Source organism: Ranitomeya variabilis, chromosome 6 (genome assembly GCF_051348905.1).
Source record: "Ranitomeya variabilis isolate aRanVar5 chromosome 6, aRanVar5.hap1, whole genome shotgun sequence".
Classification (NCBI taxonomy): Eukaryota; Metazoa; Chordata; class Amphibia; order Anura; family Dendrobatidae; genus Ranitomeya; species Ranitomeya variabilis.
Window position 1 is genome coordinate 470440018 of NC_135237.1, and position 23612 is coordinate 470463629.

At 41.7% G+C, this 23612-nt stretch overlaps 1 protein-coding gene across 1 annotated transcript in view; it reads left to right on the top strand.

The window, feature by feature from the left end:
- SGK3 (serum/glucocorticoid regulated kinase family member 3) overlaps nt 1-23612 on the top strand; it is a 95125-nt gene that overhangs the window by 46150 nt on the left and 25363 nt on the right. Inside the window, exons 4-10 of the mRNA XM_077270599.1 lie at nt 2090-2162; nt 4405-4480; nt 12102-12189; nt 15059-15108; nt 18803-18860; nt 21663-21746; nt 22169-22300. Of these exons, the coding sequence (XP_077126714.1) occupies nt 2090-2162; nt 4405-4480; nt 12102-12189; nt 15059-15108; nt 18803-18860; nt 21663-21746; nt 22169-22300 (561 nt within the window). The remainder of the gene's footprint in view (nt 1-2089; nt 2163-4404; nt 4481-12101; nt 12190-15058; nt 15109-18802; nt 18861-21662; nt 21747-22168; nt 22301-23612) is intronic.

The window sequence follows — 23612 nt, forward strand, 5'->3', positions numbered from 1 at the left end:
GCCCCTTATCCTCCGATTTGGTGGGCGGGGACTCTCGGCCTCCGATTTGGTGGGCGGGGACCCTCGGCCTCCGATTTGGTGGGCGGGGCCCCTCGGCCTCCGATTTGGTTGGTGTGGACCCTCGGCCTCCGATTTGGTGGGCGGGGACCCTCGGCCTCCGATTTGGTTGGCGGGGCCCCTCGGCCTCCGATTTGGTGGGCGGGGCCCCTCGGCCTCCGATTTGGTTGGTGTGGACCCTCTGCCTCCGATTTGGTGGGCGGGGACCCTCGGCCTCCGATTTGGTGGGCGGGGCCCCTCGGCCTCCGATTTGGTGGGCGGGGCCCCTCGGCCTCCGATTTGGTTGGCGGGGACCCTCGGCCTCCGATTTGGTGGGCGGGGACCCTCGGCCTCCGATTTGGTGGGCGGGGCCCCTCGGTCTCCGATTTGGTGGGCGGGGCCGGGCCCCTCGGCCTCCGCTTTGGTGGGCGGGGCCGCTCGGCCTCCGATTTGGTGGGCGGGGCTCCTCGGCCTCCGATTTGGTGGGCGGGGCCCCTCGGCCTCCGATTTGGTTGGCGGGGCCCCTCGGCCTCCGATTTGGTGTGTGCTCTGCCTGGGGCCACTGTGCTCTGCCTGGGGCCCCATATGCTGCCTGGGGCCCCTGTGCTCTGCCTGGGGCCCCATATGCTGCCTGGGGCCCCTGTGCTCTGCCTGGGGCCCCTGTGCTCTGCCTGGGGCCCCATGTTCTGCCTGGGGCCCCTGTGCTCTGCCTGGGGCCACTGTGCTCTGCCTGGGGCCCCATGTTCTGCCTGGGGCCACTGTGCTCTGCCTGGGGCCCCATAAGCTGCCTGGGACCACTGTGCTCTGCCTGGGGCCCCATATGCTGCCTGGGGCCCCTGTGCTCTGCCTGGGGCCACTGTGCTCTGCCTGGGGCCCCATATGCTGCCTGGGGCCACTGTGCTCTGCCTGGGGCCCCTGTGCTCTGCCTGGGGCCCCATATGCTGCCTGGGGCCCCTGTGCTCTGCCTGGGGCCCCATGTTCTGCCTGGGGCCCCTGTGCTCTGCCTGGGGCCCCTGTGCTCTGCCTGGGGCCCCATATGCTGCCTGGGGCCCCTGTGCTCTGCCTGGGGCCCCATATGCTGCCTGGGGCCCCTGTGCTCTGCCTGGGACCCCTGTGCTCTGCCTGGGGCCCCATATGCTGCCTGGGGCCCCTGTGCTCTGCCTGGGGCCCCATGTTCTGCCTGGGGCCACTGTGCTCTGCCTGGGGCCCCATATGCTGCCTGGGGCCCCTGTGCTCTGCCTGGGGCCCCATATGCTGCCTGGGGCCCCTGTACTCTGCCTGGGGCCACTGTGCTCTGCCTGGGTGTAGGACACTGGTGACGTCACTTATCTCCGGACATTAGCTCCGGACATTAGCTCCGGACATTAGCTCCGGACATTAGCTCCGGACAAAGCCACGGAAGTTGGCACAAATTGCAGGAAGTAGTATTCTAGGCAATTATATATTAGATTTGAATAAATAAAGTATATATGGATTCTAGACTCCCGATTCTTTAGAATCGGGCTGCCATCTAGTAATAAATAATTATGTAACATTACAGTTTGCCTGAAATTACTAATTTCTGCAATGAGGAAGGATTGGAAGGCAGATCTGCTGCAATCAGCCGATGGCTAGCCTGGTTTTTGCTAAACAAGATATGTGTTCATAAAACAATTATTTTAATGGAACACCCTATACATATAATACGTGTGGGTAGATATTCCCCTACAATGCATAGCAAGTTGTTGTATATATAACCTTACAGCACTATGTCCTGACCACCTCGGCAAAAGCTGGTTTCACTTGTCAGTGACGCTTCGCACTCCTAATCCATGTGCCACCTTTATGTGCCCCTGAAAGTTGCTCTGGCAATATACAATGTAGTCTTTTATGGGACAAATCCGCTTTAAAATGAGTGTATAGAATAAAGCCTGTGATCTCATATCTTAGGTTTGTGGAATTTTTGTTGTGTAAACAGATGATTAAATGTAATGACTTAACAATGGCACATACCTAAATCTAGCACTGAACTTATCTCCGCAGCTGTCTTTATTATCTTTTATTACTCCTTCAGCTTCGCAAGCAATTTCCAGCAATAAACTTGAAAATACCTGCCAAGAGGATCTTTGGAGATAATTTTGATCCCGGTAAGTAAAATGTGTAATCTTTATATCTGTATAGTAAAACCTGTTACAAAGCCTTTGTTTATGGGCTCTCCCACTGTACTCACCTGCACAAATACAGTGACTTCAGGTCATACACAGTCATAGTGCAAGACGTGGGTGATGCGATGCACATACACGCACAAGGGTCCACCATAATAACGAATGTTGGCTGCCTTGGCAAAATCAACAATTTTGTTTTTACCAATGGCCAACAAATGGACGTTCATGATCGTTCAAAAGACTGATCGGGAATGTTGGATTGTTTACGGTTGATAGTAAGCATTGGTTGTATGATCAAATAAAGAAAGATCCAACACAGCCAATTTAGTCTGAGATGATATTTTACCTACCAAGGAACAACCTGGCATCCAACCAATGAATGGCAATTTGTTGGTCTACATTTGTCTATGTACCTGGAGCTTTATTTGGAGACTTCATATTAGCTCTTCATTACATGAACAACCCAACAGTGTATGAGGATAGACGTATTTATCCTGAAAATTAGCCATGTAGCAATTGACTTATGGGGGGGCCACCTTGCACCCCATTACGGTGCCTTGTCTCTGCTGATAGTGTCCTGAAAAAGAAGAAAAATTACTAAGTACAATTGTGAGTAAATCCATGTAAAAGGATCTAATCTTATCCTCATGTCCTGTCTGTAGTAGTAAATCATTTACCACTGAGTGTCCCTTTTCATGGGAAATGGAAGTATACAAACTATTGATGTTCCATGTGACCAGGAAACTGAGGGAATGTTTTTCGTTGTTTCTATGGCCTGTGTCCAGTAGAAAGGATTGTCGTCCAACCAATGAATGGCAATTTGTTGGTCCATATTTGTCTATGTACCTGGAGCTTTATTTGGAGACTTTATATTAGCTGTGCATTAGGCCATGTGCACACGTTAAGTATTTTTCGCGTTTTTTTCGCGTTTTTTCGCTATAAAAACATGATAAAAACGCGAAAAAAACGCTTACATATGCCTCCCATTATTTTAAGTGTATTCCGCATTTTTTGTGCAAATGTAGCCTTTTTTTCCGCGAAAAAATCGCATCGCGGAAAAAAAAGCAACATGTTCATTAAAATGCGGAATTGCAGGGGATTCCGCACACCTAGGAGTCCATTGATCTGCTTACTTCCCGCACGGGGCTGTGCACACCATGCGGGAAGTAAGCAGATTATGTGCGGTTGGTACCCAGGGTGGAGGAGAGGAGACTCTCCTCCACGCACTGGGCACCATATAAGTGGTCAAAAAATAAGAATTAAAATAAAAAATAGCGATATACTCACCCTCGATGTCTTCCCGCCTCCACTGCATGCTGCCGCTTCGGTTCCTGTAGCTGATGTGCGGTGAAGGACCTTGCCGATGACGTCACTGTCCTGTGATTGGTCGTGAGCGGTCATGTGACCGTGACGTCACGGTAGGTCCTGTGCGCACAGACCAGCTATAGGAAGAGGAACGGATGCCGCTGAGGAGATGTCTGGGTGAGTATAACCTTTTTTTTTTATTTTTTTTATTATTTTTAAACATTCTATCTTTTACTATAGATGCTGCATAAGCTGCATCTATAGTAAAAAGTTGGTCACACTTGTCAAACAGTATGTTTGACAAGTGTGACCAACCTGTCAGTCAGTTTTCCAAGCGATGCTACAGATCGCTTGGAAAACTTTAGCATTCTGCAAGCTAATTACGCTTGCAGCATGCTAAAAAAAACGCGAAAAAAACGGAAAAAAACGCAAAAAAAAAAATGCGGATTTCTTGCAGAAAATTTCCGGTTTTCTTCAGGAAATTTCTGCAAGAAATCCGCAACGTGTGCACATACCCTTACACAGACAACCAACTGGTTTCTGTAAAGATTAGATTAGGTTTGGTTTTCTCTGTGGTAGCACTGCAGGGAAATATTTGCTACCAGCTCCTTTATGCCAAGTTCTCCTGCGGATAATAGATAATCATTATAGGTCACAGTGAAGGTCTGTAACTATGGAATTGCACAGTAGGCATTACTGTTGTGTCCTGCAGCCGTACTAAATAATACATACCGCTGAAGCTGCTGCAGAACCTACTGGCATGGAGCCATCTTGTGACCAGTAGTTAGCACACGGAGAAGGAACTTCCTTCAGAAGAAATAGGAGACTGAGTTTTACAACCTGTGTAACAAATTATTGGTACTGATATTTGTACATTCATTATGTACCAGTCATGGTTTAATATTTTTCTTCATTTCAGAATTCATACAGCAGAGAAGAGCAGGGTTGAATGAATTTATCCAGAATTTACTCCAGCATTCAGAATTATGCAGCCAGTAAGTATCTATTTCAACCACAGTGATGCTTTCAAAATGATTGTTATAATTTTTTTTTAATTCAGCAATTTGTAAAATGTAGAAATGTGAAGGTGTTCAATATACAGGCAGTACTGCAGAAAAGTAAAATGCATGTAAGGTGTTATTTCGCAAAAAAAGATTAAGGAAAATTAATCTCTGACTGTTGTTTAAAGGGGGTCTATCACCAGGTTTTTGCTGTCCCATCTGCGAGCAAAATCAAATAAATGGACCTGGAACACATGTTGATATACAGTGGGGGGAATAAGTATTTGATCCCTTGCTGATTTTGTAAGTTTGCCCACTGACAATGACATGAAAAGTCTAATTTTAAGGGTAGGTTAATTTTAACACTGAGAGAATATCAAAAATCAAATCTAGAAAATTACATTATATAAATTACATAAATTTACTTGCATTTTGCAGTGAGAAATAAGTATTTGATCCCCTACCAACCATTAAGAGTTCTGGCTCCTACAGACCAGTTGGACCCTCCTAATCAGCTCGTTACCTGCATTAAAGACAGCTGTCTTACATAGTCACCTTATATAAAAGACTCCTGTCCACAAACTCAATTAATCAGTCAGACTCTAACCTCTACAACATGGGCAAGACCAAAGAGCTTTATAAGGATGTCAGGGACAAGATCATAGACCTGCACAAAGCTGGAATGGGCTACAAAACCATAAGTAAGATGCTGGGTGAGAAGGAGATAACTGTTGGTGCAATAGTAAGAAAATGAAAGAAATACAAAATGACTAAAATGTCGAGATCGATCTGGGGCACCGTGCAAAATCTCACCTCGTGGGCTATCCTTGATCATAAGGAAGGTGAGAGATCAGCCTAAAACTACACGGGGGAACTTGTTGATGATCCCAAGGCAGCTGGGACCACAGTCATCAAGAAAACCTTTGGTAACGCATTACGCCATAAAGGTTTAAAATCCTACAGTGCCCGCAAGGTCCCCCTGCTCAAGAAGGCACATGTGCAGGGTCGTCTGAAGTTTGCCAATGAACACCTGGATGATTCTGTGAGTGATTGGGAGAAGGTGCGATGATGATAATGAGACAAAAATTGAGGTCTTTGTCATTAACTTAACTCGCCGTGTTTGGAGGAAGAGAAATGTTGCCTATGACCCAAAGAACACCATCCCCACTGTCAAGCATGGAGGTGGAAACATTGTTTTAAGGGTGTTTCTCTGCTAAGGGGACAGGACTATCTCACCACATCAATGGGAGAAGGGATTGAGCCATGTACTGTAAAATCCTGAGTGACAACCTCCTTCCCTCCGCCAGCACATTAAAAATGGGTCGTGGCTGGGTCTTCCAGCAAGACAATGATCCAAAACATACAGCCAAAACAACAAAGGAGTGGCTCAAAAAGAAGCACATTAAGGTCATGGAGTGGCCTAGCCTAGCAACAGCCTCAAAATCTTAATGATTTAGAGATGATCTGCAAAGAGGAACAGACCAAAATTCCTCCTGACATGTGCGCAAACCTTATCATCATCAACTACAAAAACCGTCTGGCTGCTGTGCTTGCCAACAAGGGTTTTGCCATACCCAAGCCAAGAGGTGGATTTAAGATTACCTCTGTCCTGCATAAGGCTATGTTCACATGTCCAGTAATGATCCGTTAGAACAGATCCAGCAGAAGAAAGGGCTCATACTGGATCTTTTAGAAATAAACGACAACGGGTGCCACATTAACGGATCCGTTGCCCATTGACTCCAATGTTAAAAAGGAAAAAAACAGATCCTGCAGAGATCAGTTAGTGAATAACAGACCAAAAAGTTGTCTGCACATCTTTTTACCTAAAGGATTTCACCTGAATACTTTTTTACCAAGTGATTACTGGACATGTGAGCGTAGCCTTACACAGTGTACATAAGCAGATTTTGGTGGGATGGACAATTATCTGATGTATGTAGGGAATAAAAGAAATAGTAGTGCTCTAAAGTGTAAATATAGCTCTTATTTTATCCATGGTGGCACCCATATTATAGATCCTGCTTTTATTGTGTGTGTGTGTGTGTGTGCACAGTCCATCCCTGTTATTCCCTGTAAAGAGGGGTCTCCTGACTACTCCAATAGATGTCATGGGAGAAATTGATCAGGCACTTTGGATTCAAACGGCCAATCCTTTTGCTCTTTCTGAAGATAAACCGTCTCCTGAGGGGTTTGCCTGTGGCTCCAGCTGGCCATACACATGGATGGCAGTCTGCATAAATTACGTCCAGTCAAAAGCTAAATCTTCCAAACCTCCATACATAAGGATGCTTGGCTTGGCATTTCGGGTAGGGGCTTATTTCCCCTGAAATAAAATAATTTTGCTTTGAAATTTCAACTGTCCGAGCCTTCTCTTCCAAAACGTCATCTGTAGCGATGCCGCCGAACACATCAGATAGTCAATAAGGTCCAGCTGGCTTTCATCTGATGTGTATGGAAGGTGTTGCTACTTACAGTAATACTGCAGTATTGCTGTATATAGTACAATCAGACGATCACAGGTTCAAGTCCTCCAAGGGGACTAACCAATACTGTGAAAAGTTAAAAAATAAAACACATTTTAAAGAATATGGAAAAATAAAAACCTAAAAATTTAAATGTCTCCCCCTCCCCATTCAAAATTAATTAATCAAAAAATACACATCTGGTATCACGGCGCTCGTTAAAGTCTGATAAATAAAATAAATCAACCCGATCCTTTCCATATTCTTGCACTAAAAGCAAGTACGGTAATTTCATCTGGTCTTGTGCATAGGTCTGCGGGAGTTTAGAGCATGTTTCGGTTAAAGAGTTAGTTTATCATGAACCGGTTCATTTAATCTGTACATAGACACAAGATGGCCTGTGTCTTCATGGTGCTTTCACAGCACATGTCCTCCTGTCTGACCACTGCTGTGTTCCTTTGTAATTACATAAAAATACAGACGTTGTGTGATAAATTAGTTAGTTGAGTATTTACTTTGAAATCTGCTCTGATCATGGAATAATAATAAAAAGATACAGAAAAGTTCTGTTAGAAAATAATTTTCCTGTTTAAAATTGGAAGTGTACAACTTTTTTTTTTTTTTTTTGAGACATTGTGGGCATTATATTAAAAAATAAAGATTATATTGATTTATTATCCAGGAAAAGATGTCTGTTTCTATTGCCTACTGTTTGCGGTATGACAAAAACATGCTGGTAAGGCCCCATGTTCATATTAATATACAAGGCTACTGAGATGCTACATATAAAAATAAACAATTGAGTAGTGCAGGGCTCAATGTGATTTAAGGGACATTTACACTGCAAGATAATTGTGAATCAGCATTGAAAAAATGCTCGTTTCACAATGATCTTGCAATGTAAATAGGTTGCCGATCACCTGATTGGGGAAGCAAAACACTTGTTCGTTAGGTGAAATGATCTTTTACGCATCGTAGGAGATCATCATTCTCAGCTGTACATCGTTCTGTGTAAATGGGACTCGCGCTGCCGAGAACTATGGCAGCCTATGTGCACTGAGCGATTTAGTTTTGATTGCTCAATGCCAATCATTTTAACGACTATTCACATAGACAGGCCAAAGTAAAAAAACGCCGACTGGTGAAAGTTTGCCGACCCTTAGGCTAAGGCCATCCCACAGGAGCGCTTGGCTTATCTCACTGAGAACAAAGGATATACAGTCCAAAACTGGACATGCTGGATCCTTCTCTCCACCAAAACAAATGTCGGTGGAAAATCGGTGGTAGATTGTCAAATGAACCTGCCAATATTTGCCCAATTATCAGTATATCTTTGTGATCTGAAATAAAATGTGAAAATGGTTTATAGTGGGTGACAGAGAGAATGACGTGAAGGGTTAAGCGTGACTGCAGCCCTCTTCCCCCAGGCTGTGAGTATGCTCTACTCCTTGCCTAATGTTCTTCTTGGTATTGGCCCTGAAGTGGCTAAGCTTTATAATCAGCTGGGCAGCAGACTAGTGGAAAGTCTTGATAGTTTTCAAACACCCACAAGATTGAATGGACTGGTTTTTGCCCTCCATTATTTTTTTTTATTATTTCTAAACAAGTTGACTATTATACTTTAGAGAAATATTTATGCTTCTTTGTTTTTCCTATGCTCATTAGAGGTTTTAGAAAAATTTGTATACTTAATACAAGAAAACAAAAACAAAATTTTTTTTTAAATTCCTTTATGCTCCATTTGTATCTTTGTTTTCATATAAGGTGGTGCTAGAATAAAAATTGTTCTAGAGTCAATCTGCCTCTCATTTGCATTCTGTGGGTAGATTTACTTATGTCCGATGTAGAAACACAATTTCTACAGAAATGTAGCAAAGCGTACATGGAATATATACACATCTTGGGGTACGTTCCCACGGTTAGTAAACACTGCGGGTTGGACGCTGCAGCATAATGGATGGGATTTCAAGAAATCTCATGCCCACTATGCGTCCATAGATGCCCTCAGCTTACCCCTGGAGATGGACATGTGGCACGTCTTTCCAGACTGCAGCATGTCAATTTATCCTGCGTAGACGCGAGTCTCCACAAGATAAATTTCATCCATACAATGTATAGGACGCAGTGATTCCGTACAGTTCAGTGAACACATACGGAATCACCTGCGTTGAAAAGTCAGCAGCGCTTTGGACGCAGCAGACATGTGCTGTGTGCAAAGCGCTGCCAATTACTGAACGTCTGCACATACCCTTAAACATTAATCTAGACAGAATTGAGTTATCTAGGTGTAAGAAATAGTTTACTCCAGTAACTTATTGTAAAGTCGTATTCTGCAAACCATTCCATGCATTCCTTTATTTACAGGGAGCATGCCTACAGAAAAGGATTGTACTCGCAGATTCCAAGAAAGCTATAGACATTCTGGGCATCTTCTTAAACAAATCAAGTACACGAGTATACTTTGCTAAAGATTAGCAACTAGTGCAACTGGTTAAGCAAATACTTCACAGTCTGCCACATTATGCTTCCTCGATAATGTCATAACCTTGTGGCAGAAAATTTATAACACTAGAAGCAAGAACTTTGAGATGGCCATTAGTGATGAGCGGACGTGGCAATTAAGGTGTTATCCGAGCATGTTCGGGTGCTAGCCAACTGATTTCGGCGTGCCCGACTATTATGTTTGAGGGTCCGCAGCTGCATGTCTCCAGGCTGTTAGACAGCAGCAACACATGCGGTGTGAGATAGCGCTTACTGCATGTGTTGGGGAACACTTACTTAGCAACGGGACTCAGTCACACAGGCACGTTCTTCTCACAAAAACCGTCCATGCGGTTTATTTTGACATCATAAACCGAGTCATGCACAGTCCATTACACTTCATGGAACACAATAGGCACCAACAGAACATTAAGTTGCAGCTTTAAGTTATATACTTCCAATACGGCTTTATCTCACAGTTCAGACACTACACCTGCCAGCCCTCCTTGACTAGTTCCAGGGGGTGTCCGTACGCCATATTAATGTCCATGTCATATAGCACACACGACAGTCCAGATCCTCAGATGAGCTGTAGCTCCCCCAGTGCAGTGCCGTTGCAGACTCTGCATCCACTCCTCCCATGTGCTCTTCATAAATCCTAATCCCAGGACTTCCAACACAGGCCACTCAGTGCGCTATTCAGGACGTCCGTCCCCACCTGGGACCGTCCAACACACAAGTCTCTAAGTGCGCTGTTCAGGGATCCGATCCTACTCCCAGGATCTCCCAACACACCAGGTCTTCAGATTCACGGCCTCCCAGTGCGCTATTCAGGGATCCAGTCCACACTCAGGACCTCCCAACACACAAGCCGTCCAGGATCTACAGAGTCTCCATTACAGAGACCACTCCGGTCCATACACAGGAACCACTACAGACTCCAGAGCCCACTATAGACCATGTGACCCACACCCTGGTCACATTATGTAGTTGTAACCACTTCCATAGATGGGTGGTGTGTGTGGCTAGTTCAACCCGTCCAGCTCTCGAACTAGCCCAATAAGCCTCCCTTCATAACTATACAAACACTTGTGGGACTACAGGTCCCAGAAAAACAACATTACATCAGGCTTACAGCGCAGACTCCGTTTGCGACACACATCGGCCATTTACAATTCTGCCAGTCACTGTTTCACCATCATTACAACCACAGATACGCCTCCATGCATATCCTGAGGAGCACACACACCGTCCCCTAGCTGCAACAGGGGTCACTGCATCACAGCGGGGATTGACTAACAAACTGGAAAACCATGCATGAGTTGTGGCTGTCGAACATGCAGCCACGGGGACTCGAACATTTTATTCGAGCACGCCGAAGTCACTCGGCTAGCACCCGGACAGGCTCTGATAACTCCTTACCTGCCACATTCGCTCATCACTAATGGCCACCCCTGTTCTCAAGAACAGAGGGACTTGTAAGTTTTATTTAGGGTTTGTGCGTCCTCTGCAGTTCATCAGTCGGCAGGCTTCAGTGCTCCTCTGATGCTGCAAAGGTGAACTCTGCTTTCAACATCCGAGAGCAGTTTTCGGGTTTGCGGCACGATGATGATGCTGGTTTGAAATGTCAATCAAGCAGAAGTACATGGCCCCCATTTGGGCCATAGCTATATACAATTAGTGGACCAGATCTGTTTTTGCAGAGTTTAAATCTGTACATTCAGTGGTCTCCCAATACCAAGGAACCAAATTTATAGTATTGTGTAGGTGGACAGCAATAATGGCAACAACATTTTTTTTTTCTCTTTTCAAATTAAGGATTTGTAAAACTGTCTTTTCTACTACAAATTCCAAATAACTAATAGAAAAAAAACAAATAGATCCATGTAAAAGAAAAGTGCTTCTTCACGATGGACGTAACTAGATCCCTGATCTCTAAAGGTATATGCACACAATATGTTTAAGACGCTGGCATGCCCGCAGGGTTTTGATAGAAGAATACTCTTCAGGGCATGCCGCCATCTTTTGTCCTAAAACATCTTTTTCTGACATCTTTTTTTTTTTTATTAATTTTATTTATTTTCTTATGTAAACTATTGAGCAGCTGCCCAACAGAAGTTGTCTGAAGAAGTGGGGGACTGGAGTGAAGGTGTGACAAATTTCACGACTTTTTAAAAAGTTGCAATTGATAAATCAGGTTGAAACATCTGGATTTGCAAGATTCCACCCACAAAGAAAACAAAAACAAAAAAAGTGGTGATCATCTAAAGTAGACCTAAAAAAAAAATGTAAATAAAATTATGAATTGGGTGCAAACGAAATAAGAAAAAAAACAGGTGCAGAGGCATTGATTGTTCAGGGTAATAATGTGGACATTCCCTGAGGGACCCAAAAAGTAATTTTACTCAATATAAGGAGACTAGTAGAGGGGGGAACCATGCGCCTTTTCTTTGCTCTGGGGAGCAAAAGCTTTGTCATAACTTAACTTTATTTACCGCTCACAGCTACAATCAGAATTCAGAATAGTTGTAATAAAAAAGGAACACCTTCCCAAATATGGGCCAGGAAGTAGGCGTGAGCTTTCCCATAGTTCAAGCACGTTGCTTTATGTATGGGATAAGGCTTTTGTTGCATTTTCTAATGCAATCCTTTTTTTATTTTTTTTATAGCCCTGATGTTCAAGCTTTTTTAAAACTGGACTGTGCCAGACATCATTCAGATCCATCAGAAGATGAAGACGAAAGGGCTGATCAGAAGGTAAATTAATCAGCCAGAATTATATATTGAGACATAGCTTAGTGTTCATATTGGAGCTGATACTGTTACATGTTATTGTAGTTCAGTAAAGTCAGCAGATGTGACTGGTTCACTGCGTACAAAGAACAGGGTGATTTTCTTCAGACACACTTAGTGTATCCTCGAGTACACACAAAGCCGTGTACGGGCTCGTAGTCTTCACTACTTTGCTCACACTCCGTGGATTAGATGAGTTTTTCTTTTGATTGGGTGGTCACTGGGGGTTCTCGAGACCCGAACCTCTGATCAACACTACTGATCTGGCTACAACTAGTGATGAGTGAATGTGCTCGGATAAAGCGTTATCCGAGTACGCTCGGGTGCTAACCCAGTGACTATGTTCTAATCGCCGTGGCTGCATGTCTCATGGCTGTTAGACAGCTGCAACACTTGCAGGGATTGCCTAACAAACAGCCAGTCCCTGCAAGTGTTATGGCTGTCTAGCAGCCGCGAGGGCTCAAACATTTTTCGATCACGCCGAAGTCACTCAGTTATCACCCAAGCGTGCTTGGATAACACCTTATCCCAGCACATTCGCTCATCACTAGCTGCAACATGTCAAAAAATGTTTAAAACTTTAGTTACCCTTCAAATACCTGCTAAAACACAAAAACATGTTTAAATGTGAAGAATTATAAAGGGAGGGGTGTCACTTAGACTTTTCACCTTGAGAAGAAAGCACCTGTTTCCCCAGTGTTGCCAGTCACAGACTAAACATAGCAACAAAACATTGAGATTATCGTACAACACACAATACCTGGGTTATTGGGTTTGCTGAGACTTGCATACAGTATTGATGGCAGGGTTGCCAACAGCCCAGAAATTCCAGGACAGTCTGTAAAAAGTTGGCTTTTTTTTTTGCGGGTCTGTAAAAAAAATAATAAAAAAAAATAATAATAATTTTAAGGCATCTGTGATCTATTTGAAACTGGAGAAACTTAAACAGATTATTTTGACTATTCTTGGTCATCAATTTCCTCTAATATTTGGATCAGCCTAAACTCCTTCAGTTTATGAAACACAGTGAAGTTAACATTGTATATGTATAATTACTGTCCGATCTTTTTATTATTCAATCATCTATTGTCAGTGGAGAAGTTATAGCAGCAATTGTTCTATGTACTGAAATCGGATGGCACCGAGACCCATCCATTCCTAGTTGAAAACATGATGACAATTACTAAAAGTAGCATTAAAACCCACTAGCAGAATAGTGGACAAGAAGAAATTGATCTATTTTTAGTATTTGTTTCATATGATCCAATGTTTGCAGAACCAGTTTTCATAAATGTCCCCTAAAAAATTCTAGAAATGTCTCCAGGAAGAAAGTACGGTAGTATATCTAGTTATGACATTATTGTATATACAAGGAAGATACTTAGGTCTCATAAAGAGTAACTAAACTTTAAATATAAATATTAATTTTTATTTATAATTTTGTGCAGCTTGAAATTTTTGAAAACTTTCCAAATTACTTTTTTATGGGATTTGTCTTCATGCTAGTAAAAATTGCAGTTACCGTATATATGCGAGTATAAGCCGAGATTTTCAGCCCATTTTTTGGGGCTGAAAGTCCCCCACTCGGCTTATACTCTAGTCATACCCAGAGGTCGGCAGGGGAGGGGGAGCGGGGGCTGTTTAATTATACTCACCTACTCCTGGCGCGGTCCCTGCAGGTCCCTGCTTCCCTGGCGCCCCAGCTTGTTCCTGTATTGAGCGGTCACATGGTACTGCTCATTACAGTAATGAATATGCTGCTCGGCCTCCCATAGGGGTGGAGCTGCATATTCATTACTGTAATGAGCGGTAACTGTGACCGCTCAATACAGGAAGAAGCTGCGGCACTGGGGAACAGGGACTGCAGCACGCAAGGAGAGTATAACGGGGAGGGGAGCCCTGTGCTGCGCGATATTCACCTGCTCCTCGTTCCGGCGCTGCTCCGTCTTCTGCAGTGACGCTCAGGTCAGAGGGCGCGGTGACGTGGTTAGTGCGGGCCCTCTGCCTGAACGTCAGTGCAGAAGATACTGAAGATGGAGCGGTGCCGAAACAAAGTCAGGCGAATATTGAACGTGCCTGGGGCCTGAGCGACGAGGAGGTGAGTATGTGATTTTTTTTTTTTTTTTTTAATCTCAGCAACAGCAAATGGGGCAAGTGTCTGTATGGAGCATCTTATGGGGCCATAACGTTTGTGCAGCACTCTATGGGGCAAGTGTCTGTATGGGGCCATAATTAACGTTTGTGCAGCTTTGTATGGGGCAAATGTCTGTATGGAGCATCTTATGGGGCCATTATTAACCTTTATGCAGGATTATATGGGGCATATTTTAATATGGAGCATCTTATGGGGCCATCATAAACTTTTATGGAGCATTAGATGGGGCTCCTGATTCAATATGGATATTCAAAAACACTTAACCTACTGATGTCTCAATTAATTTTACTTTTATTGGTATCTATTTTTACTTTTGACATTTACTGGTAGCTGCTGCATTTTCCACCCTAGGCTTATTCTCGAGTCATTAAGTTTTCCCACTTTTTTGTGGCAAAATTAAGGGGGTCGGCTTATACTTGGGTTGGCTTATACTCGAGTATATACGGTAATTGTGCTCCAAACCCTGCTTTTCCCCAGTCTATTTGCTTGCATTTATATCAAATCGTACTCAATCGTACTTGTACTTGGAGTACAAATGATGGCAATGAAAGGGTCAGCACTGGTCTCCTCTTCTGGGTATAGTGCTTATGTTGTGCTTATGCTGACACTTTCACTACCATCAAAGGAAGTCTTTGTGTTGAAAATAAATAACTTTTCTTCCATCTTTTTTCTTTATAGAATGGATCACCTGTGCAAAATGTCAACTTGGGACCATCTGTAAATCCCCAGTATGTCCAGTTCTCTAATTACAACCCAAAGTCAAAATGTTTGCTTGTTACTGTATATAAGGCACGTCTAGTAGGAATGTAGCCAGGAGTATGCATATGATATGATTGTGGTCATGTGACTGCTGGGTCTCGACTCTAGGAATGTGGCCGGGAGTATGCATATGATATGATTGTGGTCATATGACTGCGCGGTCTCGACGCTGGCACCGGAGAATCCTCACAGCACTCACTGCATGCGATGTAAGGACAGTGACTGCAGACTTCCATGATAAACCTGGACAACCCCTGTAATATATACCAGTACTTCATCATTGAGTAAAGAATAAGAGAGTCCATGAGTCTGCACAAAGTTTCATTAAGAAACCTCAGATATTCAACTGACATTACTCACCATAACTGTGTACATTGCGGCCGCTCTCCTTGGTTATTGCAGATCAGTAAAGGAAGTGGTTCCCACATACACAGCAGCACAACATTTCAAAATTGACTTCCTTTATGCTGTCAAAATATTGCAATATTATAAAAATACTGTAAAAGTATTGACATGATAGATTACACTGAAGAACCGAGATCTCATGGTATTGTGCAAATGTTATTCTAGCATTTGTGGAAGAAATGTACATATGCAAAGTATACAAATCCTCCTGTAGAATTGTCATGCATTTACACTGGCCGATAATTGTTATGAACATTTATTCAGCCGTATGGAAATAAAAAGTCTACACAATGCTAAAATGCCAGGTTTGTCTCATGTAAAAAAAAAAAAAAATCTGATAAGAATCATTTCTGAACTTTTCCTAACTTTAAAGGAAATCTATCACCAGGTTAGGCTATGTTCACATGTTGCGTTTTTGCTGCGTCTATTTCCGCTGCTCTCTTGGTGATAAAGAAGCTGCTTACAAAAAGCAGGATTTGCTCTGTTTTTTTGCTTCATATTTCTTGCCTATTGTATTGTGCATGCTGATAGTTTAGTGCCCACCAAAAAAATCATGGTCCAACTTCCTTAAGGTTTTTGCAGCAAAATCGGATATCTGTGTTTTTGCACTTACCCATTAGTCTATGTTCACATGTTATGCTTTTGCTGCGTTTTTTAATGCAAATTTTAAGCTGCGTTTTACAATACCAGCAAAAGTTAAAGGAGATTTCAGAAATCTCTTGCACACATTGCTTTTATTTCCTGACTGTGTTGGAAAACTGCTGCATTTTTTTTTCCAACTGCAGCATGTCACTTCTTTCAACGTTTTTTCACCCATAGGAAACCATATACAGGTCCTTCTCAAAAAATTAGCATATAGTGTTAAATTTCATTATTTACCATAATGTAATGATTACAATTAAACTTTCATATACTATAGATTCATTATCCACCAACTGAAATTTGTCAGGTCTTTTATTGTTTTAATACTGATGATTTTGGCATACAACTCCTGATAACCCAAAAAACCTGTCTCAATAAATTAGCATATCAAGAAAAGGTTCTCTAAATGACCTATTACCCTAATCTTCTGAATCAACTAATTATCTCTAAACACATGCAAAAGATACCTGAGGCTTTTAAAAACTCCCTGCCTGGTTCATTACTCAAAACCCCCATCATGGGTAAGACTAGCGACCTGACAGATGTCAAGAAGGCCATCATTGACACCCTCAAGCAAGAGGGTAAGACCCAGAAAGAAATTTCTCAACAAATAGGCTGTTCCCAGAGTGCTGTATCAAGGCACCTCAATGGTAAGTCTGTTGGAAGGAAACAATGTGGCAGAAAACGCTGTACAACGAGAAGAGGTGACCGGACCCTGAGGAAGATTGTGGAGAAGGACCGATTCCAGACCTTGGGGAACCTGAGGAAGCAGTGGACTGAGTCTGGTGTGGAAACATCCAGAGCCACCGTGCACAGGCGTGTGCAGGAAATGGGCTACAGGTGCCGCATTCCCCAGGTAAAGCCACTTTTGAACCATAAACAGCGGCAGAAGCGCCTGACCTGGGCTACAGAGAAGCAGCACTGGACTGTTGCTAAGTGGTCCCAAGTACTTTTTTCTGATGAAAGCAAATTTTGCATGTCATTCGGAAATCAAGGTGCCAGAGTCTGGAGGAAGACTGGGGAGAAGGAAATGCCAAAATGCCTGAAGTCCAGTGTCAAGTACCCACAGTCAGTGATGGTGTGGGGTGCCATGTCAGCTGCTGGTGTTGGTCCACTGTGTTTCATCAAGGGCAGGGTCAATGCAGCTAGCTATCAGGAGATTTTGGAGCACTTCATGCTTCCATCGGCTGAAATGCTTTATGGAGATGAAGATTTCATTTTTCAGCACGACCTGGCACCTGCTCACAGTGCCAAAACCACTGGTAAATGGTTTACTGACCATGGTATTACTGTGCTCAATTGGCCTGCCAACTCTCCTGACCTGAACCCCATAGAGAATCTGTGGGATATTGTGAAGAGAAAGTTGAGAGACGCAAGACCCAACACTCTGGATGAGCTTAAGGCCGCTATTGAAGCATCCTGGGCCTCCATAACATCTCAGCAGTGTCACAGGCTGATTGCCTCCATGCCACGCCGCATTGAAGCAGTCATTTCTGCCAAAGGATTCCCGACCAAGTATTGAGTGCATAACTGAACATTATTATTTGATGGTTTTTTTGTTTGGTATTAAAAAACACTTTTATTTGATTGGTCGGGTGAAATATGCTAATTTATTGAGACAGGTTTTTTGGGTTATCAGGAGTTGTATGCCAAAATCATCAGTATTAAAACAATAAAAGACCTGACAAATTTCAGTTGGTGGATAATGAATCTATAGTATATGAAAGTTTAATTGTAATCATTACATTATGGTAAATAATGAAATTTAACACTATATGCTAATTTTTTGAGAAGGACCTGTATATACTAGTGCCTGCTGCCATTTCCAGAGCGTATTTATCTGTGGGGAAAAAACAAAATGTTCTTCTGAACAGCCCAATTGGCCCTAGAGCTGTCTGTGTGATGTTATTTTTCTCATGGATAGCGCTCAGACTGAAAACTTGCGTGTGTGAACGTACCCTTACAAAGTTCTATCCCGAATGGGGGAAAAAAAGTTATAAAAATAATTAATCTTTGTTCTATCTGTCCATTTCTATATGTACGTCCCCTGAAGTGCAGCTATGCTTGTCAGCATATTAGAAATTGTGCATTTTTGTTTTTATTGTAACATTTAATACCGATGGGACTTGGAGAAAGCACTGTGGGATGGGTGGACAGATAAAGTCTGATTTCCAAATGGTGTGAACATTTAGCTGACCGGTTGTGAGCGACTCGGTGATGTAACCCCCATCTGCATGTGTACCCAATGTACCAGCAGGACTCCATTGCATCACATACATCTGGACTGGGAGTCCTGCTAAATATTTCTGCCTCTTGTCAGGAAGTTTTCTGTTACTTAGACATAGTGTTTCAGATGTTGGAAAGGTTAAATAAGCTAAAGTGTAGTGTAAAAGAGAAGAACAAATGGAATTAATTGGAAAATATTGTTTTATTGAGCGAGTAATGGGTACTTGGATCAAACTTCCATCTAATGCAGTTGGAAAATCCATAGTTAATGAATTTATACACAGCCAAGTTACAATGGGACAAAATATAGGACAAATGGAGCAGGCAGTGTTTTCCTTCTGTTTCTAATAAAAGAAAGTGCTGATTGTGTAATGTTCTCTCCCATAACAGCGCCAAGCCTTCAGACTTCGAATACCTCAGACTGATCGGGAAAGGAAGCTTTGGCAAGGTGAGATTCTTTTCTGCAGATAAGTATACATGTTGTAAAGGGGTTTAATGCAAAAAAAACCCACTACATTAATGTATTGCATAATATAAAAAAAAAATTATGCTTTGAAACAAGTATGGCTTTCTGCTTAGCATTCACATTATGGGAGAGTCAAAAAGGCATTTGTGTAGGGGCATTGACCACCTGCAGACCACCTCAGACACAGGATTTCGAGAAGACTGTAACATAACCCCAACAATATAAAAATATACATATATATATATATATATATATATATATATATATATATATATATATATATATATATATATATATATATATATATATATATATATATATATATATATATATATATATAATATATTTGCAAAACAATATAGTATATATCACTAATGGTCAGAGCACCATTCTCCTCGCCAGAGCGGTTAGTCTGCACTGCTAAGGATGAGTTCACATGTCTGTATGAAAGTTCTGTTTGTCTATTCCTAAAATTAAAACAGAATTCATGCCAAAAACTGATTAGTTTGCTACCCCATTAATTGTTAAAGTCCACCTAGATTGAAGTTGTTGTTTTTAGTGCATCATTCAAAACTTTTTATTCCAAACGGATACCAACCAGAAACCCGACTAACCCCAGTCTACCTGTTTGCATCAATCAGGGTGCTTTCGCATTGCATTCTCTGTCCCCGTTGGGGCATACATCCAAATGACCCCGCAAAATGGGGTTTGGACGCATGTGCCGACAGGGCCATAGACTGTAATGGTGCCAGCAGAGCAAACTTGATCTCTGACGTGCCCCATTTTTGGGAGTGTATGACTACAGGAGGCGGACGCTCGGACACAGTAGACTGCTTCTGAGTATTCGCCTCCTGTAGGCGTACACTCTCCAAAAAACAAGGCAGAGCGAACATGAGCATTTAAAGTCTATTGGACTCGTCGGCATTTCCTTTTTGGAAAGTTATCATGGGTTGGCGGTCGGACGTGTGCCCTGAAGGGAACACAGAACACAACGTGACAGCACCTTTAGACAAAAACTAACCTGTTTAGAAGGTCTCATTCAGATGTACAACTTCTGTCTGTGTTTTGGGGGGATAGCATTTGTACTTATGAAAGTCTATGGGGCTGTTCACGTATCTGTGTTTTGTTTTTTGTGGAGCAAGTGTTCTTCACAAAATCGCGGAGAGATGTCAGATATTGATCAGTTTCTGATTTAAAATCAGCAATGCAAGTTAGGGGCCGGTGAAAAATAAATCTGACTGCTCTGATTTCATTCTTGTACGGTCAGTCTTTCATGGATTGATAGATAGAAGAAGCTGGGGAATCTTTTCTTTTTTCCTCATCCAAAAAACTGCTGAATCTTGGGCCAAACTCTGATGGGAAAATCTGACACACTGACCAAACTCGCTGACATCTGAAGGAGCCCTAAAACGGAAAAGACAAATAAAATTCCCAAATAGACATATCAAGTTAACCAAGATAGAACATGCTTTTTTTTAAGCAAACTCTGGTGATTTTCTTTTTAGATTTTTGTCCGCTTCTGTGGATCTGCTAGTTGTTAATCAGCATTTTGCAGCTGTACTACCTTCGCCTTTATCATGTGGGGGCTGTCAGCATCCTGCATTATATTGCTATTGTGAGCAGGTATTAGGTGTGTCCTTTTTTTCTTTGGTGTGGCTGATTAGCAAAGATGAAATGGAAAAAAAAAAGGTTGCTTTTTTTCACAAAACCTGCATCACTTCTTTCCGTGAGTTGGGTGTTGTAATGCAGATCAGATCCACTGAAGGGAGTGTGGCTAAATTAGAATGTCACGCACGAAAGGTGAAAAACTGTGGAAAGGTGTGACTGATATTTGAAGTTTTTCTTAACATATACAGTACAACCACTTTAAGGGTAAGTTCACACTAGGCCTTTTTTCTGTGTTTATTTCTGCAGCAAAACCTGATCTCTTGGCAGGAAGGAAGCAACAGAAATAAGCTTTTTTTTTTTTTTTTTTTTGCAGCTTTTTTTATGCGCTTTTTGCTGCAGTTTTGTCTTTTGTGCATGCTGATAAAGCTTAGTGGTGGAAAAAAGGTCATATTCCATAGAATAAGGATTTGGCACAAAAAACACAGAAAAAGCTGATTTTGTGCATTTTTTCAGTGTATTTTCATCACCCATTCAAGCCAATGGGTGAAAAACGCTGAAAAAACACTGAAAGTGACATGCTCCATGTCCAAAAAACATACATAGCACAAAATACCGATGATAAAAAAAAAAGTGTGTGCATGAGATTTCGGAAATCTCATGGGCTTTGCTGGTACTGTAAAACACAGCTGAAAATGTGCAGAAATGCAGCAAAAACGCCCAGTGTGAACTTGGCCTAAGCGAGTAATGAATAATATGACTTTGGTGCTATATGGTTTCAAGGGTAAGGCGGTTTTTCACAAGTAATCTGCTAAAAAAAATTCTGTGAAAACTACCCACAGACTGTGTCCCATTGTTTTCAGTGGAAACCGTTGTGAAGGTTTTGTCACTCATTGATGCATAATCTGTCACGTAGCCGATATATTAGTCATACTAAATGGTGCTGATCTGCATGTGGATCTGCGGCAGAAATCCAAGTGTCAGATTTGGGCTTCTGATGCATATACCAATTTGGATTCTTCCAATACGGTCATGCTTCATGTGAATGTACTTTAACTAATAGTTTACCATTCTTCAGGGGATAATACATGAGCAATTGTATCGCCGTAAAAAAAGCACAAAAAAACAACCTTTTAAATTGCTTTTTTTTTTTTACTAATTTTTATTTTCTTTCTCTAGGTCGTCCTTACAAGAGGGAAACTTGACGGGAAATATTATGCTGTAAAGATTTTACAGAAGAAAGTTATTCTGAACAAGAAAGAGGTGTGTGTGGTGTTAAAGTACAGATTTAGGTTGTATCGAATCTGAACTGTGGATCCAAATCCTACAGTTGGATTTCCCACTAGTTTCCTATAATTTGCAAACCAATGTATAGAACATACAGCAATAAACCAACTTGTAGTTGTTAGACTCCTAACTTACTGGCTGTGTGCTATTGTGTGGAGAAATTCAGAACTAGACCGCATTTATTGCCTAAGAAATGGGTCATACACCAAAAAATCACTGAGGGTCCGAGCCGCACATAAACCTAAGAATTACCTGCAATACCAGCTCTACATTAAACATTTCATAAACTAGGAAATAAGTCTAAATCTAATTTAATACACTGTTAAGGATTAATGATTTAATAGAAACGTGATGTATCGTTTGCATTTAAGATCTATACATATTTTTATTTTTTGTAGCAAAAGCACATTATGGCTGAGCGAAACGTGCTGCTAAAAAATGTCCAGCATCCATTTTTGGTGTGTCTCCATTACTCATTCCAGACCTCAGATAAACTGTTTTTCGTATTGGATTTCATCAATGGTGGAGAGGTAAGATCTTGATGGGAGCCCTGAGTTATGGACAAAAATACCATTGTGTACACCCATACTAATGCCTAACACTGCCAATTTAAATGGTGTAATTGCAGCGTGTAAGACTTCACACTGAAATATTTAGCAGCAAAATAAAGATATTTGTCAGTAATTTCAAGATATTTTTCTGTGTGTTTTTAATCTGTTGAATATGGCTCGCAAGGTGCAAACGTTTGGAGACCTCTCCCATAAAGTAAAAAACTAACAATCTCAAAGATTTATTTTTTCCTTTTCCACTTTAGTTTGTTTGGTTTTTTTTAATTCTTTTTGAGCAATGTCCTATTTGTTTTTTTTTCTCCACTATATCATCCACATGGATGTCGTGTGGCTTTCCCAAGTAATGCTGCACTTCACTCACTTTTACTTGTTAATTGGAAAACATGGTTGATCTGCTTTACACCTATATACAAAAAGGCCTAAACTGTGGCGCTTCCCACACCAATACACAATCCCAGCAGAAAAAAAGGGGAGCATATGCCAATAATAAAGTTTCAATAACTTTATTAATAATAATATACATATAATATAGCTATGATTGCTATATTGGAGACTTTCACCTTATTTATTTGAGCACATGTGCAATATATGGCCTGTATGAGATTTTAAAAGAAAGGTTGTAGGCTGTGATAGGTCACCTTAAGGTATAGGACATATGTGTTCCCAAGTAATATGGTCACCATATATAATAATATGAACTACAACCCTATTTGTGATATTTTAGCCATATGACTGGCAAGTTGTTGAGACATTTATCTTATATATAGGGATCTACTACCCGGCTGGTCAGTTGTATTGTGCATTTGTATCTTCATTTTTTTACTTTAATAATTTCCTTTTGTGTATATTATTATTAATAAAGTTATGGTTGATCTGCTGTTGATGAAACGGTTGCATAACATTTATAACAAATATTGACAGAAAAGCTATGGGTTATTTAGTTTTTAGGGGAATTTTATTGAGCAAACACGTGTTTTATAGCATACACAATATTGTTACACTGCATATAGAAGAGTTGGGCTGCAGTCACATTAGAATCTAAAAATTCAGTCCGATGTTGATCCCGAAAAGTAGGACAAGTTTCATGAGTACAATCTGACATGCATATTCAATCTGTATGCAATGCGTTTTTAACATCCGTTTGTTTGTTTTTTATCAGATTGCACTCGTCCGATTTATTTGCTCATATGAGCGAGCCATAAGATACATGACATTCCTTTCCCTTAGTTATAAGAGAGGAAGAGATTAATGTCCAATTTCACTTCCTCAGATG